At 39.8% G+C, this 18222-nt stretch overlaps 1 protein-coding gene across 1 annotated transcript in view; it reads left to right on the top strand.

Annotated features, from left to right (window-relative positions):
* Positions 1–1194: 1194 nt before the first annotated feature.
* The window catches only part of vegfc (vascular endothelial growth factor c), a 54757-nt gene continuing 37729 nt past the window's right edge, over positions 1195–18222 (top strand). Inside the window, exon 1 of the mRNA XM_020083877.2 lies at positions 1195–1456. Within this exon, the coding sequence (XP_019939436.2) occupies positions 1340–1456 (117 nt within the window). The 5' untranslated portion in view covers positions 1195–1339. The remainder of the gene's footprint in view (positions 1457–18222) is intronic.

Here is an 18222-nt window from a genome sequence, read left to right on the forward strand (position 1 = left end):
TGCATCTTAATAAGCACATGTCAGATCCTTATGGTGTATTTAACTCATTTTTGTATTTTGTTAACTAAGTGCACTGATCATTACAAGGCTGATCTCTGTAGAGAGAGAGCAGAGTACTGTTCCATATCAAAGTAATCTTATACTGTATATTTTAATGTAAAATACCCAAATGAACTAGAAGTTAAATATGATTTCAAGCAACATGACTGTCAATTTGGAAGAAATTGCAGTATTACTACTCTACGTAGCAGGATGGTGTTTGTAATAAGCACTGAGTTTCTTGGAGGCCTTTGTTTTGATGTCCAGATGTAACAGTCCACCAGTGTCAATGACCTGCCGGGCAGCTACACGTGACTGTGCCTGCAGGCCTCAACCTGCTTCATGTGTCCATTAAGTCACGAACCAAAGTAAAATAATGTCTCTGATGGTGTGTGTCAAACTTATTGTCCTGGAACAAGGACCGAAGGACCAATGGCATTAGGCTCCAGGAACTTCAGCGGAGTTCAGCAGGGACTGGGCTCACTGGTGCTCCTTTTCTCCCAGACTCACATGTCAAGTAGCACAGGAAAAGTGTAAAGCTACAATAGACAAATACCATCTGACTTCCTTCAGTCTTTTCACAATAAAACGACGTTAAGAATTCAAAACATCCAGGCTATAGTTAATCATGGAGTTATAAACCTCATTAACTATGGATACTTTACTTACTATTATGCAGAGGACAGTACCATGGTTTTTTTCTAAAAGATAATAAAAAAGATATGAAACAATGAGCTCTACAAAATACACTTGTTATATTTCATAAATGGAGAAAAAAAGCCTACCTAGTTGCAACATAGGTCTTGTTAATTGACCTACTATGAGTGTGACTTTTTAAAATGGGTTTGTGAGTTTGCCCTTGATGCAATTCCCATTGGTTGTCGATAGAGGTCAGTAGAGCACATCGGTCATTCATTGCACCTTTAATAGATGCCCCCCCCCTCACTGGCCAGTTATGCTTTTATTTTGAAGTGCAATCGTCAGTAATCCTGTAGGTAAGGGCTGAGTTGACTCTCCAGACTCTGACCGGATTTGTCTGTTTCCATATGACCGGGATTACTTTCACAGCGGGGTTCACACTGGAATACTGGACCTTGACAGAGAGACAAAGACACACAGACACAGCCCCCCCACACTCACGAGAGAGAGAGAGACAGAGAGAGGGAGAGGGAGAGAGAGGGGTTCAATGAAACAGTGTTATCAGCAGCAGAAGCAGAGGGGAGCGCAGACCCTGGGGAGGGTTTTTTAAAAATCCATTTCTATGCTTCTCGGCTCATAAACACTTGAGGACTTTATAAACATGCACCTACTGGGAATATCTCTTTTACTGGCTTATCTACTTTACACCAACCTCGCCAGCGACTTCTCCCACAGCGACTATCAGGATGACTACATGCAGGAGCAGGAGGACGAGCCGGTGAGTCTGAGAGAAAAGGATCACAAGTTGTGTGAAGTCAAAGTGGATGTCTCTCTCTCTCTCTCTCTCTCTCTGTGTGTGTGTGTGTGTGTGTTCGCAGCACGAGCCCACATGTGCTTTATTGTTTCACCTGATCCTGTCAGTGGGATCCAGGGACCACCAGGGTCCATGGTGTGCTTTGATACAGGGATTTAAATGGAGACCATTTAAAGAGCTGCTCTTACCTGAAGCTAAACTAATTGGACTGCTTCCACTGTGAATCCTTGTCAAATGCTGCACTAATCAATGAAAGGGGCACTCTTCATATTTGAGTTACCCGAACTTGAGTTTAAGGCATAGTGGAAAAGGAACTGATGATGTCATAGTCATGTCATCAGGGTGAGATTTTTGGAGACTGGTGTGTGTAATTATACCACTGACTGTTTTGTTTTTTTGTGCTTCATGCTTGCTTATATTTGAGGGAAATAGTCATTGTCCCTTTGATTTTTACCCTTTTGTAATCTTTCTCTCGGGAGTCTCCCCTCTTTATGGAAATGCAATATGAATAAATATAAATAAGCTGCTGAAATGCTCCTTTAAATGTAGTTAAAGGTAACTGGATCTGCTGGCTCATCAGTGTGTCTCTGTGTATCCACAAGATATTACGTTTATGAGCTTTAAAGCTACAGTGTGTAGAATTTTGTGATATCTAGTCTTGAAATTTCATGTTGCAGCTGAACACCCCTCACCTCACCCTCTCCTTCCTAACATGAAAAAGAACCTGTGGTAGCTTCAGTTGTCATAAAAACTCAAAAGGTGTTTAGTTTGTCCAGTCTGGACTAATGTAAAAAACATGGCAGCCTCCGTAGAGAGGGTCCCCTCAATGTAAATATAAAGTATTTAAATATAAAGGGTCAATCGCCACTAATCTGTTCCCACATGGCCAAAATAAATACACCAACAAACCCATCCCAGATGCCCTCACCTTTTCCTACTCATTATAAGTTCTACTGTGTTTTACTATTTCTATCAAACTTGTTTCAATGTAAAACTCATTCCCCTGGTGTGTGTGTGTGTGTGTGTGTGTGTGTGTGTGTGCGCGCGTGCGTGCATGTGTGACTTTGAACTAGTGAAAACAAGGAGTGCGCTATTAACAGTCAGCGCTCAGAATGAGCAGCCAGATGTTAGTATATATTCCAAAGTGATTGTGATAATCTTTTCTGGTGCATAGGACATCATTAAAAGTTTAGCCTTTGGATCAAAGCAGTCAAACATTGTTCTGTGTCACATTATGAACCCGGTATTTATTGTTTCACATGATACGTTTTTGGTTGAGTTGAATTTGATTGTTAAATGGTCCTTGTCCACCTCTCAGTTGCTATAATAGTAGCAGGATTTGTCCTAATACACAAGATAAACATACTTTTCTTTAGTGTATTGCCAGCACAGTAGATTTGAATCGAAATAAATTATCAGAGAATCTGAATGAGTGGAAAGGAAACTGTGAGAGAGAGCAGTGAGCATTTTCCAAGGGGGAGGATTAACCAGAGAAAAGAGCCAATGAAGGCAAGTGTCACGTAGGTCAAATGTTTGTGTGTGTGTGTGTGTGTGTGTGTGTGTGTGTGTGTTGCACAGATGTAGGGCTAGAGTAAGGGGGGATAAGTGTTAAGTAGTATCATGCAGCCATTTGATCATTGTAGCTGGGAGGATGACCTGTTCTCAGCCGCTGTTTTCAGCCTTTTACACCTTCAGTTACTCAGCGGAATTTAAAGAACTCCTGCTCATCTCTGGTGTCAAGTTTCTAAGGGTTTAAAAAATACACCTGTATTTAATATACAAGTTAAACAGAAAAACTGACAGGTGAAAAGCTGTTGCTTTCAGAAAGTATTCAAACAATGTTGAATATTTTTATGAAATAATAAAATTGTTATTTGTTCTATGAGTCTTTACTCAATAATCCCATATTCTCCCAGTAAAACAAATTTCAGAATAACAAATGTTTGTTAAAAATCAAAAACTGAACTTCTGAACTGAATCCACTTCTTCCCTGTTAAGTCTCTTACATCTGCACTCATGGATTTTGGCAGTTTATCCCAGTCCTCGTGGCAGATCCTCTGAAGCTCCATCAGATTGAAGAGGAGGCATGCGCATGGACTGTCTCTGCACATAGGTACTAAGGGGATATAAGTCTAGGCTTCAGTTGGGTCACTCATGGGCAGTCTTGTCCTGGAGATACAGAGGTATCTTGGCTGACTGCTCCCGGGCAGGTATCATGCTGAAAGGTGAACTGTAACACCAGTATTAGATTGTATTCACTCTGGGATAGGTTCACTCCAATGACCTCTCTGTATATGGCCATATTCATCCTTGTCCAATCTCACTGTCCCTGCCACTGAAAAGCACCAGCGTGACATAAAGCTACCACCCTTCACCACAGGGATTGTATTAGCCACGTGAAGAGCACTGCCGAACTTTCACCAGACATGGTGCATAGAATTCTACGCAAAGGGTCCAATTTTTGTCCCATCAGACAGAAAGTGTTTTCATTCTTGCTCCAAGAATCCTTTAAATTCCTTTAATACCATAACAAATTACAAAAAATGCTTTTCAATTAAGGGAACTACTGGATATCTATATTTTACTTGTTGCCATGAAATTGAAACCAAAGCGCATGGTTTGTATTCTGTCTTGAGCTATGAGTCACAATTGACTTTTTTAATGTACTTCAACTTTACAGTAGTTTCCAGCTGTGGATAACGAAAGCAAAAAAAAAAATATCTGCAACAAGTTATGTGCAGATAAATGAAACATGAACATTTATGTTTCCAATAAAAGTATTTTGGATGGTCTTACGTTATCCCACTATAGATGTCCACAATTTCCTCATGTTTCAGCACGTTCATGGATTTAGGTTTTTCCTGCTGAAAATGGTAAAAACACAGTCAGTAAATTTAAGCTGCTTGCAGACTTCCACTGAAGAGAGGAGAGGGATTACTTACATGTGGCTGTCTTTAAGGTTTCTAGCCCCCCCCCCCGTTAAGGGTTTTTCAGTAGTTTTCCCTTACTCTTGTTGAGGGTTAAGGACAGAGGCCGTCACACCTTGTTAAGCCTTGTGAGACAAATTGTGATTTGTGAATATGGGCTATACATATAAAATTTGATTGATTGATTGACAGAGATCCTCCGCAGTGTGTGTGAGGGCAAATGTGAGCGCCTCTGGAGATTCTGCAGACTTTCTCTGCTGGCCCCCTAGTATTAAGTCCGCAGAAAGTTTGCAGGAGTCGATGTGAGAACACAGCAGGAGATCCCCCTCTGGATTCACTGGGAGCAACAGACGCAAAAATGAAACAAACAAAAACAAACATCTCAGGATAAAAAGCAGTGACATACACAAAGAAGACACGAACAAAAAGGTCAAAAGCTGTGGTGATGAGAGCCGACGTCATTGTCGACGAACTTTAAACAAAATCATATGAACTCTGTGGAATTCATAGCCAAACCTCCAAGCTGAAGTTACACAGAAATATAATATAAAAATATTGTCCTTATTGGAACAAAATTCAAACTTAACACAGTCTTTAGAAAAATGAGAGCCTTACTTTTCAAACATCCTTTCAGATCCATGGCATTTATATGGGTCGCATATAATTGCCAACAATTTTCAAATGACTCCAAATATGACAAAATTAACATTTAAGTATTTTGTTGTGTTTGTCAAAACCTCTTGGCACATAGTGTTGCCCTGAGTGTTAAAACATCTTTCATCTGGTACTCCAAGCAGGGGAGTTTTAGATGGTAAAAACATTTTTTTACCATCTAAAACAGTTATTTTGAAATACTAGGAATGATATGTTGATCGGGCTCAAGCTCAGAAAAGCCCCACAGCAATGAAGCCAAAAATGTTCAGAACTCACAGGTCAAATGGAATACTAGATAAAGAAAGCCAATGAAAACATGTAGGAGAGATAATAAAACAAAGTGGAACTGCTGGAAAGGTTGTGAAGACCAATGGCACACAATCGGGTTCACTGGAAAGACTGACTGGGGATTTTTCTCCTCCTCAACAAGCCAGATGTGTTGGGTCAAATGAGTCGGGGAGTATATAGGCTGGAACATGAATAAGCTTTGTTGTGGGTTTATTGTGTATCTAGATGTGTTACACAAAACACTGGACATTGCAGCACTCAAATGTGGCCAGATCAGAATTCTTACCGATGTATTTCCTTTTTACTCGAAAGCCAACAAACGTTAGCCTAATCTAGTCTCAGTGTTTCCCTCGATAACACTTATCCGTAGTAAGTGGCCTTTGAGGCTGTAAAGAATGCAGGATTCACTAGAAACATGCACAAACTGGGACTTTTCAAATTCTCTTCTGTGACTGAGAACACAAAAAGGTTACACAGCCTTGCAGTTATTATGTGAATGTAGTCACACGTTATGGTAGAGTAAAGCAACATAATTTATACTTTATACTATGACCTTTTCATACTTTTATGTGAAGTTTTAATTTTTCTGTATATTTTCAAATAGGAACATGTATGTGTTGTAGTCCTCTTACCTGATAGCTTGCAGCTGGCTCGTATTCCCATAGTAGCTCATGGGTCAAAGAACATTTAGGGGCTAATTCTGTAATTCTGTCTGTGTCCGCTGCACCACCCCTCACCTGAATCCTGCAGAGGATTTGTTGCTGTTGAAAACTGTCTGAGCAGAGAATATCTTGCTGTGCTGTGCATGGCAAACTGCGGAGAAAGTCTGGAACCAATTCTCTGGAGTTCCCTCCACAGGTCATTTCTGAAAACAGCTTTACTGAAAACAGTTGCTTAGAGGTGATACTGATTGAGCTCAGGATTTAAAAATACAGACCTATGATAACTGTGAGCTTGATGTCACAAGCAACACTGCACACATTACAGTCAATCATTTAATCTATTGGTCAAATGAAAAAAAAGATAGATACATAGATAGAAATGTGTTTATGTTGAATGGATTTGTCATCTGCATGCAGGGAAGTAGTGTAAGTTATGATTCAGGGATGACTTTTCACTTCAGGTTTTCCCTCCAGGAATACTCAATGGAAACCAAACTGGGGTCAAAAACCTCCAAAACAAATTCTGCTGGTTTACTGATGGTTTAAAGTGATGATGGTTTCAACCTGGGCACTACAGCTTGCCACAGAGTTACAGTAAATTCTTTATCTAATCTGGAGGTGACCTCTGGGGGTGTAACGGTACTGAACTGAACATTTCCAGTAAGGGCCTTTTGGTTCGGTACACACGTGTACCAAATGAATGCAGACAGTCCATGTGTGGAACTTATTTGTGTGTATTCAGGTCTCAAATTCTGAGGGGAAAATTTTAGCGAAGGACCGGATGTGCTGTAGGTTTGTGGCCATAGCGACTGCAGACAAACAGGAGTTTGAAGACCCTCCCTCATCATTTGCTGTGTGAGAACGACATACAAAGACAAGGGGATCGTACAAAAGCCGATATTGAGCAACTGCTATCGGATATGTAGCTGGTAGCACATCAAACATGCCCACTAGTTTGAAACGGCATCACCTCAGTGATGTCCCACCAACACCTATTAGTTGGACATGGAAAAAACGAGTTCAATGCAAACACCAACTCCCTGCGGCATTAAAGCTGCCACTTGCAAATAATTCAGACCGAGTCAATGCAATAAGTAGCGACATATGTGTTTTTATAGCAGCGGATATGCGACCGTTCTCTGTGCAGGGTTTAAAAACACTGAAAGTAATTGAGCCCTGTTAAGAAGTTCCCTCTCGTCCGTATTTCAGCCAGCGAGTCACACCACCCCCTAAACCTCTGTCCCTAGCATGAGAGTGTTCTCCACAGTTGAGACATTCGGTCTCATTCATACATATTCGCAGAAATGTTCTTACTCTCAGAAGTATGTGCACAAAATCACCACCTATTCATGACACAGGCGCACCAGATGATTTTGTTCATACCATCTAGCGTATGTTTGTGAATCAGAATCTGTCTAAATCGACAGGCGTGTGGTCGCTCTCTGTTATTTGCATACTGCCATGCCTCTATTTCTCCATATAAGGACATCCGTTTGTACGGAAGCGAGCGGTTTGCTGAACAGAGAAGTTGAATTTATGAGAGAGAAAAGGTAAAAAACAGTAAGTAAGTAAGTAATTGTGTCAGAGGTGGAAGCCTCGAAAGGAATACTTCTCTGTAACCTGGGCTGCAATAACTTAGGCGCTGAATGCTGTGTCCTGCACAGCGGTGAGCACTAGAGCGGGGGACATTTCTCCATTCTTAGATGCGTAGCTGTGTTATAATATTCAGTGGTGGAAACCCACTAAAACAATGAAGGTAGCAGAAAACATGATAATGTTCCACCTCTATGCAGGAGCCCAAACATTAACACATGTGCTGCTGCTGCTCCTACACTCTGTGCTGTGTGCATCAACCTAACTTGATGTGGGCATAACTCTATTTCAGGCACATGACTGGTTTGGCGCTTCGGCGCTCTCATTATCATTGGCTGTTTTCCATAAAAACATGGATGGGATGGGGCAGTGTATACAGTAGCTCAACCCGCAGAGGCCCAGTTCGATTCCGACCAGCGGCCATGTATGCATGTCCTCCCCATCTCTCTCTCTCTATTCCCCTTTCACAAGCTTACTCTGTCCTATCCATTATAGGCGATAAATAGCCCCAAAAAACAAAAACCATGGATGGGATGAGTTCTATCAACGTGACATCGACATAGCGTCACACCCCTCAGTGACCCTGAGCTCTGCATGCATTATATCAAGCTGATAACAGAGTTTTTTATTGTGAAAAGTTGTGAACTTTAAATTAAAAAAACACAATTTAATCAAACCATTCACACAACAACAGTAAGAAAGCAAAAACATCTCACATCTGGTTGATCATTGATGCACAACGGGTTCACTGCACATAAACCAGGCAGGAAGAATGAAAGTTTTGTAACTTCACTCTGCACCATAGACTGAATATTAAAAGCTCCAGGATGAAAACAACAAAAGAGGTGACAGTATTTTTTTCTGGGCCTGTTTTAAGGAGGGCACATCAACAGCAGGACGTTCACGACAACAGGGGTGTTCATGACAACAGGAACTAATACTAAAGTACTTAAAGTGCTTTTAATCGATTCTAAATCCTGATAGTCTTCAAACAGACCATTCTTGTACAAATAATTGCATAACTGGAGGAATTAAGGTTTGATATAGGTCTATACTATATACATCTGGGTCAAGAATGGGCCTTTTAAGAAGATGTCAAATGTTTTGACTTTATATTTAAATACTCTATATGTACATCAGAAGCGGGTCCTCTCTACGAGGCCGCCATGTTTTTTACAGTCGTCAAAACTGCATAAACTAAAAACCTTTTGAGTTTTTATGACAACTGAAGGCTACCACAGGTTGTCTTTCATGTTTGGAAGGTGAGGTGAGGGTTATTTGGCTGCAACATGCAACTTCACCACTATATATCACTAAATTCTACACAATGAATCATGAGCTGTGGTTTATGGCCAGTTAATAGAGATGAATTGATCAGATTCAATATGGAATTGTTACTTAAAAGTAAAACTTACTGGTATAATTTAGTGGAATAGGATGAAACTGACAATATAAATATATAATTGGGAATTAACCAAACACCCTTTATATAACATTTAGTAAGTATCCTTTGTCTCCAGTCTTACAATGTTTGAATACAACAGTTTCATGGTCTATCTCTCTTCTCTCTCCTCTCCCCCATTTCTCTATAATGGGAGGATGAGTGATCCATCTTTATAAAGCTTTGTGGTCATTACTGACTCCGCCACCACAAACTCTCTCACCTCTCTGCTTCTATTTATTTTAATTAACTTAAGTGTTTTGTCCTCAATGTTCTCTGTCTCTTTCTCTTAAGTCTGTCTGCATCTCTTGTCACTATTTCAAAAACCCCTGGAGTCTGCAGAAGAATGCGTTGAAGTTAGCAATCACTTCCTAGGAATTTTCCATTATTTCTCAGTGCCCATTCCAGCTCAGTCTGATTGCACAGCCTGCATGTGGATATTTGTGTCCATCGCAATTTTATTATCTATAAATCTAACTCTAAAATGGAAACCGATCCTGCAGAGATTCATACAAAGTAGAAAGCGAGAGAGTCTGTTTAGCCTCATTTTTGGTGGTTCAAAAGAAAAAAAGACATCTTGGTAACTATTCTAAGAAGTATTTAAAAGTTGGACATGGACAGTGACTGTTAAAAGCTTATGCAATGGTTTCAGTAATCCTGCTGAGATTGCAAGAGGAAGTTAAACAGCGCATTAAATAGCAAACGTGTTCCAGGAGTTTACTCTTATCAGACAAGAAATTGCTGATGTTTGGTACCATAGTTAAAGTATGAGTAGCTTTCTTTCAAAAAACAAGAATGTTTTGGCATGTGATCTTCAAATGCACAAAGTCTCCATTCGATTCAATATCTTTTCAGCTCAGGATGTTTCTTTGTGCAATTCAAATTTTTTCTTGGATATGTACTTCTAATATGTACCTTGGATATGTAACCTCTTATTAAAAATATTAAGGTAGGCCTGCCACATAACACATTTTGTAGGGCAATATTTTGTCCCAGAAATTATTGTGATGAATGATATTATTGTCATAATTTTGAAACCATTTTATACCACTGATAATGCAATGGCATACAGGAGATGAGATGAGAGAGAGACCAGTTAAATGTTACTCACAGATGGGCACTGGTGCTACCATGACTTTTTTTTTTTTTTGCACATATTTTTGGTGATGTGCGTATGTTATTTTGTATTAATAAATTGCCTAGCAGGCTGGACCCTCCCCACCCCTGCTCTAATGTGTCAATAGAACCAATTTGTTTTTTGAATTTGCTTTGCCTCAATCTTGGCATGTTAGGATTTTATGTCAGACAACCTTGGACTCATCTGGTCAGATCTGATGCAATCGGAAAGTTTGTTACACCTCCAAGCCGGTGACAGACAGTTTTTCAGTACATTCTTCATATTTGTCACAAACATTCACTTGGACTAAAGGTTTGATTTGATTTTGGTAGTCAAAGGTCAAGGTCACGGTGGGCTCATAATGTAAGTCTTTAAATTTGGTAAAAACTCTTACTTGGACTCAAAGATGAAGTGATATTGCTGGTCAAAGGTCCAAAGCAGGGCTCTAGAATGCAACCAAAATGGTCGCACGTGACCAAAAATCTGTTAAGTCCCGCTAAAACTTTTCCTTTGTTGCATCGCTGCACCTAACATTTAGTCTGTGTTATGTTACTTTATTTTCCCCTTCTGATCCAATCTGAAGTAGAGCTGGCCTTGGATTGGCCTCTGTCTCTGATTGTCTCTGGTATTCTTCTTTGCTGAATGTTGGTAGGAAAAATAAATCACTGTGTGGCATAGTGTGTAAACCTACTATGTTTGAAACCACACCTCTGAGGCTAGACTACTCCTTCTTGAGCAAAGACCATTAAACACCCCGGTAAAACGTAGAGATCTTTTTTGTAAAGAAAGGTGCTGTGCAAGATGGCTGCACCTTTATGCCGAGTCATCCAAACAGGTCAAACTATATGTGTTTCAGAAGGAATAGTACGTCCAATTTCTGCGGCTCGGATATGATTGAACAGCCAACATTATGCGTTTATTGCAAAGAGTGCGACCAAAGGCCCTGGCAGAACAGAACAGTGCTTTTGCTTACATAGCATCAATGTTCTGAATCGAAACGCAACCTGTGCCGTGACAGGTGCATGGCTGGCAGAGCAGCCCCCCTTCCAAAGCCTTTCAGCGCCAGGTGGCTTCCAAAGCAGTGAGGAGTCAGCAATGATATTGAAATTTAACAACGCTTATGATACAGCCAAAGACATTTACAAAGTCCAAAATCATCCTCAATAAAAAAGAATGGGTTAAAGGTAAATCTAACCTACAGCAATGATACTGCCTGTGCCTAGTTCATTGAGGATGATTGCAGAAACTTTGAAAAAAAGGTTGTGTGTTAAAATCTTGGATTTGATGTACATGACATTCATGACTGATGGAGATAGACTTAAGTGCGAGATTGTCTACAGCTGAATTTGTGCAAGGGAAGACCATCCAACATATTAATAGACCACATTGAGGTGGAGCCTGCCAGTGCACAAGGTGGGTGTACAACCATGCACAACATGCAACCAATTGAATTTGTTTTTAATCAAATATAAACAATATGATATTATATTATGCATCTAGGGCTGGGCTATATGACTCTAAATCAATATCAAGATTATTTTAAAATTCTACCTCAATTACGATGATTGGACTCATCACCCTACAGTAGGATCGTGACCTGCCCCCCCCCCAGCCCTATAAGCCTGTATAAGCCACATGAGTGTAGTTAAGTAATAATGAGTAGTCTAATAGGTGTAAACCCTGTGTATAGACTACTTGAGCTGCGCTGAATCTGTTCAAATGGGCACTGATAAAATTTAAAAATGAAGGATTGGCCAACTAACTGTGATACAAAAAATTATTTGCTGCTCTAAACCAAGTTTAGTCTCCTACTTCAGAGACATGAGACCATCCTATTACACATTCCATCCCATTTCAAATTAATACAGTGTTTGGCTATAGCTGTGTCTGTAAAACTGCTAGATATATTTTCTAACAGGCTGAAAATCTGCTGGTAACAGAGGCGATGGCTGCAAGGCCCAAGCCTGGTGGCAGGCGGTCAGCGCTCCAGGCAGCCCTTAGGACACAGAGAAGGGATGAACAGGGTGAAATGCCAATCTACAAGTTCCATGTATCAAGGACAATGGGCAAGAAGGCCACACTAGAGGGTCTGGCCATCTGAGGGACCTCTTGTGTTGAGATGTGAAAAAAGAAAAAACATTTTCAAAAACATGTTAACAAATTACCAATGCATAGGGGAACTGTCAAGAAAAAATGTACAATAGGTGTATTATCTGGGTGCCATAAGGAACAGTGAACATTTTTGGGGCACCTAAATTATGTGCTGGTGGACCCAAATCAAAAAGTTTGGTGCACCAGTTCCACTAATTAAAAATGTTATTCCGGAGCACTGAAGTGGTCAAGGTCATGTGACCTCATGTTGTTGTAAATGTTATATACACTCACCGGCCACTTTATTAGGTACACGTTGCTAGTACTGGGTTGGACCCCCTTTTTTGCCTTCAGAACTGCCTCAATTATTCATAGCATAGATGCAACAAGGTGTTGGAAACATTCCTCAGAGACATTCTTGGATTTATTGATGAGATTTATAGATTTGGATGATCAAAGGTCAAGGTCTCTGTGACCTTATACGAGTCTGGAAAGAAAAAGTATGCAGACTCAACAGACACTTGTGAATGGGTAATGGATAATGAACACTTCTCAGTCTTGGTGAAAACTGGTGAAATGAAGAAACTTTTTAAACCTCATGTCAAACAGAGGTACGTATGTAGCTGTTACAGGACAACCTGACATGCTGTTCTGAAATGACTGTTCTCCATTCACACAATAATTTTAGCTCTACATCCATAATTATAATTGAATACACTACAAACTGTATCCCGTTTTCAGACCTTAATAGTTCATATATGTTACACCATAACTCCATATCGCCCAGGTTTGCGTCAGTGTAAAATGTATCCTTAAATTATTCAAAAGAAATGACATTTTCAGTCACAGGACTGAAACTGTGCAAACTTCATCCAAGCTAATGTATTCCTCCTCTCTGCGCCTTATGGCACCCCAATAATACATCTATTCTGACCCCACTCCATCCCGACATTTTTGAAAGTAAAATAGATATATTATTTATAGATAATACACTCTTCCATGCACTGTATTACATTACATGACATTACATGATTTAGCTGACACTTTTATCCAAAGCGCCTGACAATAAGTGCATTTAACCATGAGGGTACTAACCCAGAACAGCACAAATCAAGAAAGTACAACTTCAAAAACAAAAAAAACTACAAGTGCTACATTTAAGTGCAATATATAAGTGCAGCTAAACTTAAATTGTTTTTTATAATTCAATGAATTTACCAAAAGTTAAATGCAAAATCTTGCCTCTTTTTAAAATACTTTAGAAATACTTAAAATAGCTCCCGTCAGACTTAGTGTTCTCTGGAACAATTCTCTCAAGACTTTTTTGAAAAACTGACCTGCAGACGTCACCATTTGACATGCTTTGTCTTGGACTGTGTGGCTCTGAGAGGGAGGCGGGGGGGTGTTGTGAATTGGAATGAATGGAGGTCAAAAGAGTGTCAATAAGGATAGAATGCATAATGAAGTGAGATTGTCACAGCTGAGAGCCCTTCGATTTGTTAAAACCATGCATTTTAGCTGTTTGTTCAACTTAAAACAACACACTCTCCACCCCAGGATCCTTTGTATCTTACATGCTTTTTTTAATATGAATCTTTTCTTATCCATGTTATATCGCAGGTTGCAATATAATTTCAGATCAATAGGCATAGGTTCCTTGTCATATCTACTGCTGGTAGCATACTGGGGTACATCCCTGAGATGCATTAATAATGATGTATTTTAGGACTCGTTGATAAAACTGGAATCCTTGTTTCACTCTATATATGCATGCTGGATTTTATATAAAGCTCGATACAAGCACAGATATTGACATCAGTTTTGTTCGTTATGCTTTGTCATTGACAGAATATGAAGACTAAATTCTCCCCAACCACCACCAATATCATATTACCAACAGTCCTCAGTATTTAGCATCTTTTAGGAGTGTTTTTAGGACGTTCCGTATTTTAGCAACTTGATTAAGAGTCTGCATTAAAACTTCAACAAGCCTGCGACTATTATGAATGAAATCTGATCACTTGTCTCTGTTTATTTGTTTTTGATTTATTTTAGTATTCAGTATTTTTAATTTAGTAATAAATAACATTGGTCTATTTCAGAGTAAATTGGGTTAAATTCTAAAGGTCCATGTACTCTGTGAAATATTATATTTCTGTGTTTTCTTGTTATTCATCTTAGTGTCAGTTGCCAGGTACACCTAGCTAATACTATTGCAGGCTTCTACAACAGCATGTCATTTTGGTACTGGCCTGATGCTTTACACTGAGGGGTTTCTGTATTTAGCTCAACCTCCTTGATATAAAAGATAAGGACAATAATAGAAACATCTTTCTATTACACACAATACAATTCAAATGCAGCATAAACCACATGTGCCAGACAACTATATGGTCGATCAACATCTCTCTCAACTTTAATAGAAAGCATTATGCAGGACTGTTGGATTAAATACATTAGTTTAAGACGTGTGCACATACACTGGTACCTCAGTTTATCTACCACTGGTTTAGAATCAGTTAATATAAGTTCATGTCTTTTTTGTTTTAATAGGAATGGAATTTATGGATTACAGGTCACGGATTACGTCATACGCCTGTTTGGCCTTGGCGGAGGTACACGCTCTACTGAGTGCCATTCTAGTTGCCATTGCTCTTCAGTATTAATCCTCTTTTATGTAACTAACACAACCCTTTGACTCCATTTACACCTGGGATTAATGTTTTTCACACTTGTATTTAGACATGATTTTACCCAGATCACAATCCGTCCTTGTATCTTGGCTGCATTGCTCAAGCGATGTCCAATTGCAGTGTCGTCTGTTGATTAGGTTTCAAGAACGATTTATATGACAAGAAACAGACACCAAAACAATTTGTTTAAAAATAGTTCTAACTCATGCAGTTTGCCAGTCATATGTTTTTTTCCCTGTGCTGCCTCTTTCACAATGACTGCAAACTTCTCAGAGACAGTTCAAGAGTGACAAAAATTCAATTCCCTCAGCCGCCATTGTATTGGATTAGCATTAGGAGCATTAGCAAGTAAAAAGTACCTCCCTAACTAAATATCATTAGAACTAGTAGTGATATGCATCAACTGAACCTTGAATGTGTGAACACCTAAAGCCAACCAGTACTCAGTGTCAGTACTATTAACTGCTACGTTTAGCAGCTACACTGTTGTGGCTCTTTGCAGCACTTTGTGGTACTTTGTTAAATGTGCTGTGCTTTTGTTTTTATTTGTTTGTGTGGCTTGAGGACAGTAATTACACATTAGAACAAATATAGCCTGGAAATGTCTTCAGGCTCCAATTTATCCATCCCAGAGTTGCCTCATGCTTGGTCAGCATTTATTTTGAATGAAAATTTGCAATCAGATGCAACCAGAGCCTCTTGCACCATGCTTCACCAACCAAATGACCTATTACCTTATAAAACGCACCCCCCCTACTAAAACTTTGACTGTATATGTCAGTTCAGATGTACAATCCAAATGAGCCAGCATTGGTTTCCTTGTTGTTTGCAGTTCATTGACGACTCCTGTAAGGATTTATTAGTTTTTAGACACTGAGTCAGATCTACCATATGTGAAGTCTATGATGTCCTTGGTGACAAAGTGTTAAAGCCGTGAGAACACTGCTACAAAGCAACAACAACACAGTCTCTAATATTAAAGGAGCCATATTTTACACCTTTCTGGGATTTGGGATATGCAATGTGTATTTCCATGTCCCCTCTTCTGCCTCTCTCTGGTGCTCCAGACAGAACAGGCTGTTTTCCCCAGCCTCGTTAATTATTTATAAGCCCCTCCTCTGATTGGCTGACTGAACTCTGAGTGACACACGACCAGGCCTATCACCTGTCTCATTCTAGCGCATTGACGCTCTCCAGTAAACAAGAATGGAGTCATGTTATTATGTTTGGATACAGCTGTAGAAGACCAGCCACACATTCACAGTTGGTTACAACAGGATGTTTCTGAATGGTACATGACACTGTCTCATGTTTGTTCAAGTTTTAGTAGGCGGTCGGCCAATGTAGGAGTAAGCCCTGAGTTTTAGTCCTGAGTTTTAAGGTGTCGTAGGTTGAGAGTTGGTGGCGAAATGAGCGGGCGCAAAGACAGACTGTTCTTGAAATGCTCCGGCTCATCAGATTAAATAAAGTGTAACTGCTGGTTGTGAATAGTAACGTTCTTACGAGGAATGTGCACAGACACATTCACTTCCTTGTGCCAAATCAAAATATACATTATCTCAAGGCACTTTACATAGAAGATCAAGACCTTAAAATCGTATTAATATAGAGAAACCCAACAGTTCAACACAATGAGCAGCACTTTGGTGACTGTGGAGGAAAAACTCCCTCATTAACAGAGAGAAACCTCTAGAAGAACCAGACTCAATGTGGGCAGTCATCTGCCTCGACCGGTTGGGGTGAGCAAAGAAAAAGGGGGGAGGAGAGGAGATATGGGTGGAAAAGAGGGGAGTGAAGAGAGAGAGATAGTGGAGAGGGGGAGGAGGGGGAGAGAGAGAGGTGAGAGAGACCGGGAACACTTGAGCACCTTCAGGTATCAGATCTGACTAGTTCAAATGTAAACAATAACAGTGTAAACAGTTATTGATTATTATTGATAACATGCACAATTCATATAATAATTAATTACGAATGAGTATTGTTGTTAATGAGAATAAGAATAATGATAATAGTTATTTTCCTGCAGTTCTGGAGTCAGAGATATCTGCAATGAGAGAGAGAAAGAGAGGTGTTAGAAAATTACAAAGAAAAGTCTGTGTAGCTAAAATAATGATGAACTAAGTAACTTCAGCCAATGACACCAAAATTCATTTATATAACCGCTTTCAGAAATGTCTGAGGCCTGAGGCTGTAAATACCACAAGGGGTGCTGGGGGTTGTATAAACTCTCGGTATGTTCACGGTAAACACATCCTTTTGGAAGGCAGCATGGTGAGGCTGACCCCATACTAACTGCATAGAAACAAGTTGTAGCTGGTGAAGCAGGTAATTTGTTACAAGGGGTGATAAGGGTTTAAACCACAGCTGTGCAAAGCCCTTGTTCATTCATTCACTACTGCCTAAAGGAGACACTCACTGTCAGCAGCATATAGAGATTTCAGTCACTTTTACCACTCTTCTGTCGGTGTTGCACAATGTTTTATGCCAATTTGTTTACACAAAGTAGCAGAAGAACATTTTTTTCTCGCATTTGCAGAATATTTTAGCATCTCAACTCAAAATGGATCAATTTGACAGCAGATTTTTATGCTGTGCTGCACACACCATATCAGGACGATTGTAATCACCAGCAGTGATGAATATCTACAGCATGAAGTTATGATATACTCTGAGCAACCCAAAAAACTTCCAAAGCATTATGTTGTCTGTAGATCTCTCCCAGTTTTCTAACAGTTTTAAAGGATGTCGCTCTTTGTTAAGCCCTATGAGTCAAATAGTCGTTGGTACAATTTGATGGATGCAAGGATTGATTAATTGTCTAAGGAAAAAATGATGAAAGCACAACAATATTTTACTTATAGTCTCTCATTTGATATATCTACAGGGTTTCCCGCAGCGCTTTATAGTTAAGGCGGCCGCCTTGACAACAACGGCCCCCCGCCTTGACTACGTCCCCCCCGAAAATAAATAAATAATAAATAAATAAATATTCCGCATCCCCGCATGCATAGACAGTAGGTTAAAGTCAGGCCACATCGCAATGAAGCGGAATAGCGGCATCTGTAGGTTAAATATGTTAAGCCATCTATCATCTGCTGTAACTGCGTGGCAAGGCCAGCATTTCTTTTTGTATCGGGTAAGAAGCTAAATCCGGTAATTCCAACATGCACGGGTGCCGCGCCCCCTCCCCCCTGCTCATCACCTGTCCTTGACTGACTGTTTTTCTGCGGGAAACACTGATTTCATGAAGTCTTTGACTATGCT

The sequence above is a fragment of the Paralichthys olivaceus genome, chromosome 8, assembly GCF_024713975.1.
Source record: "Paralichthys olivaceus isolate ysfri-2021 chromosome 8, ASM2471397v2, whole genome shotgun sequence".
Classification (NCBI taxonomy): domain Eukaryota; kingdom Metazoa; phylum Chordata; class Actinopteri; order Pleuronectiformes; family Paralichthyidae; genus Paralichthys; species Paralichthys olivaceus.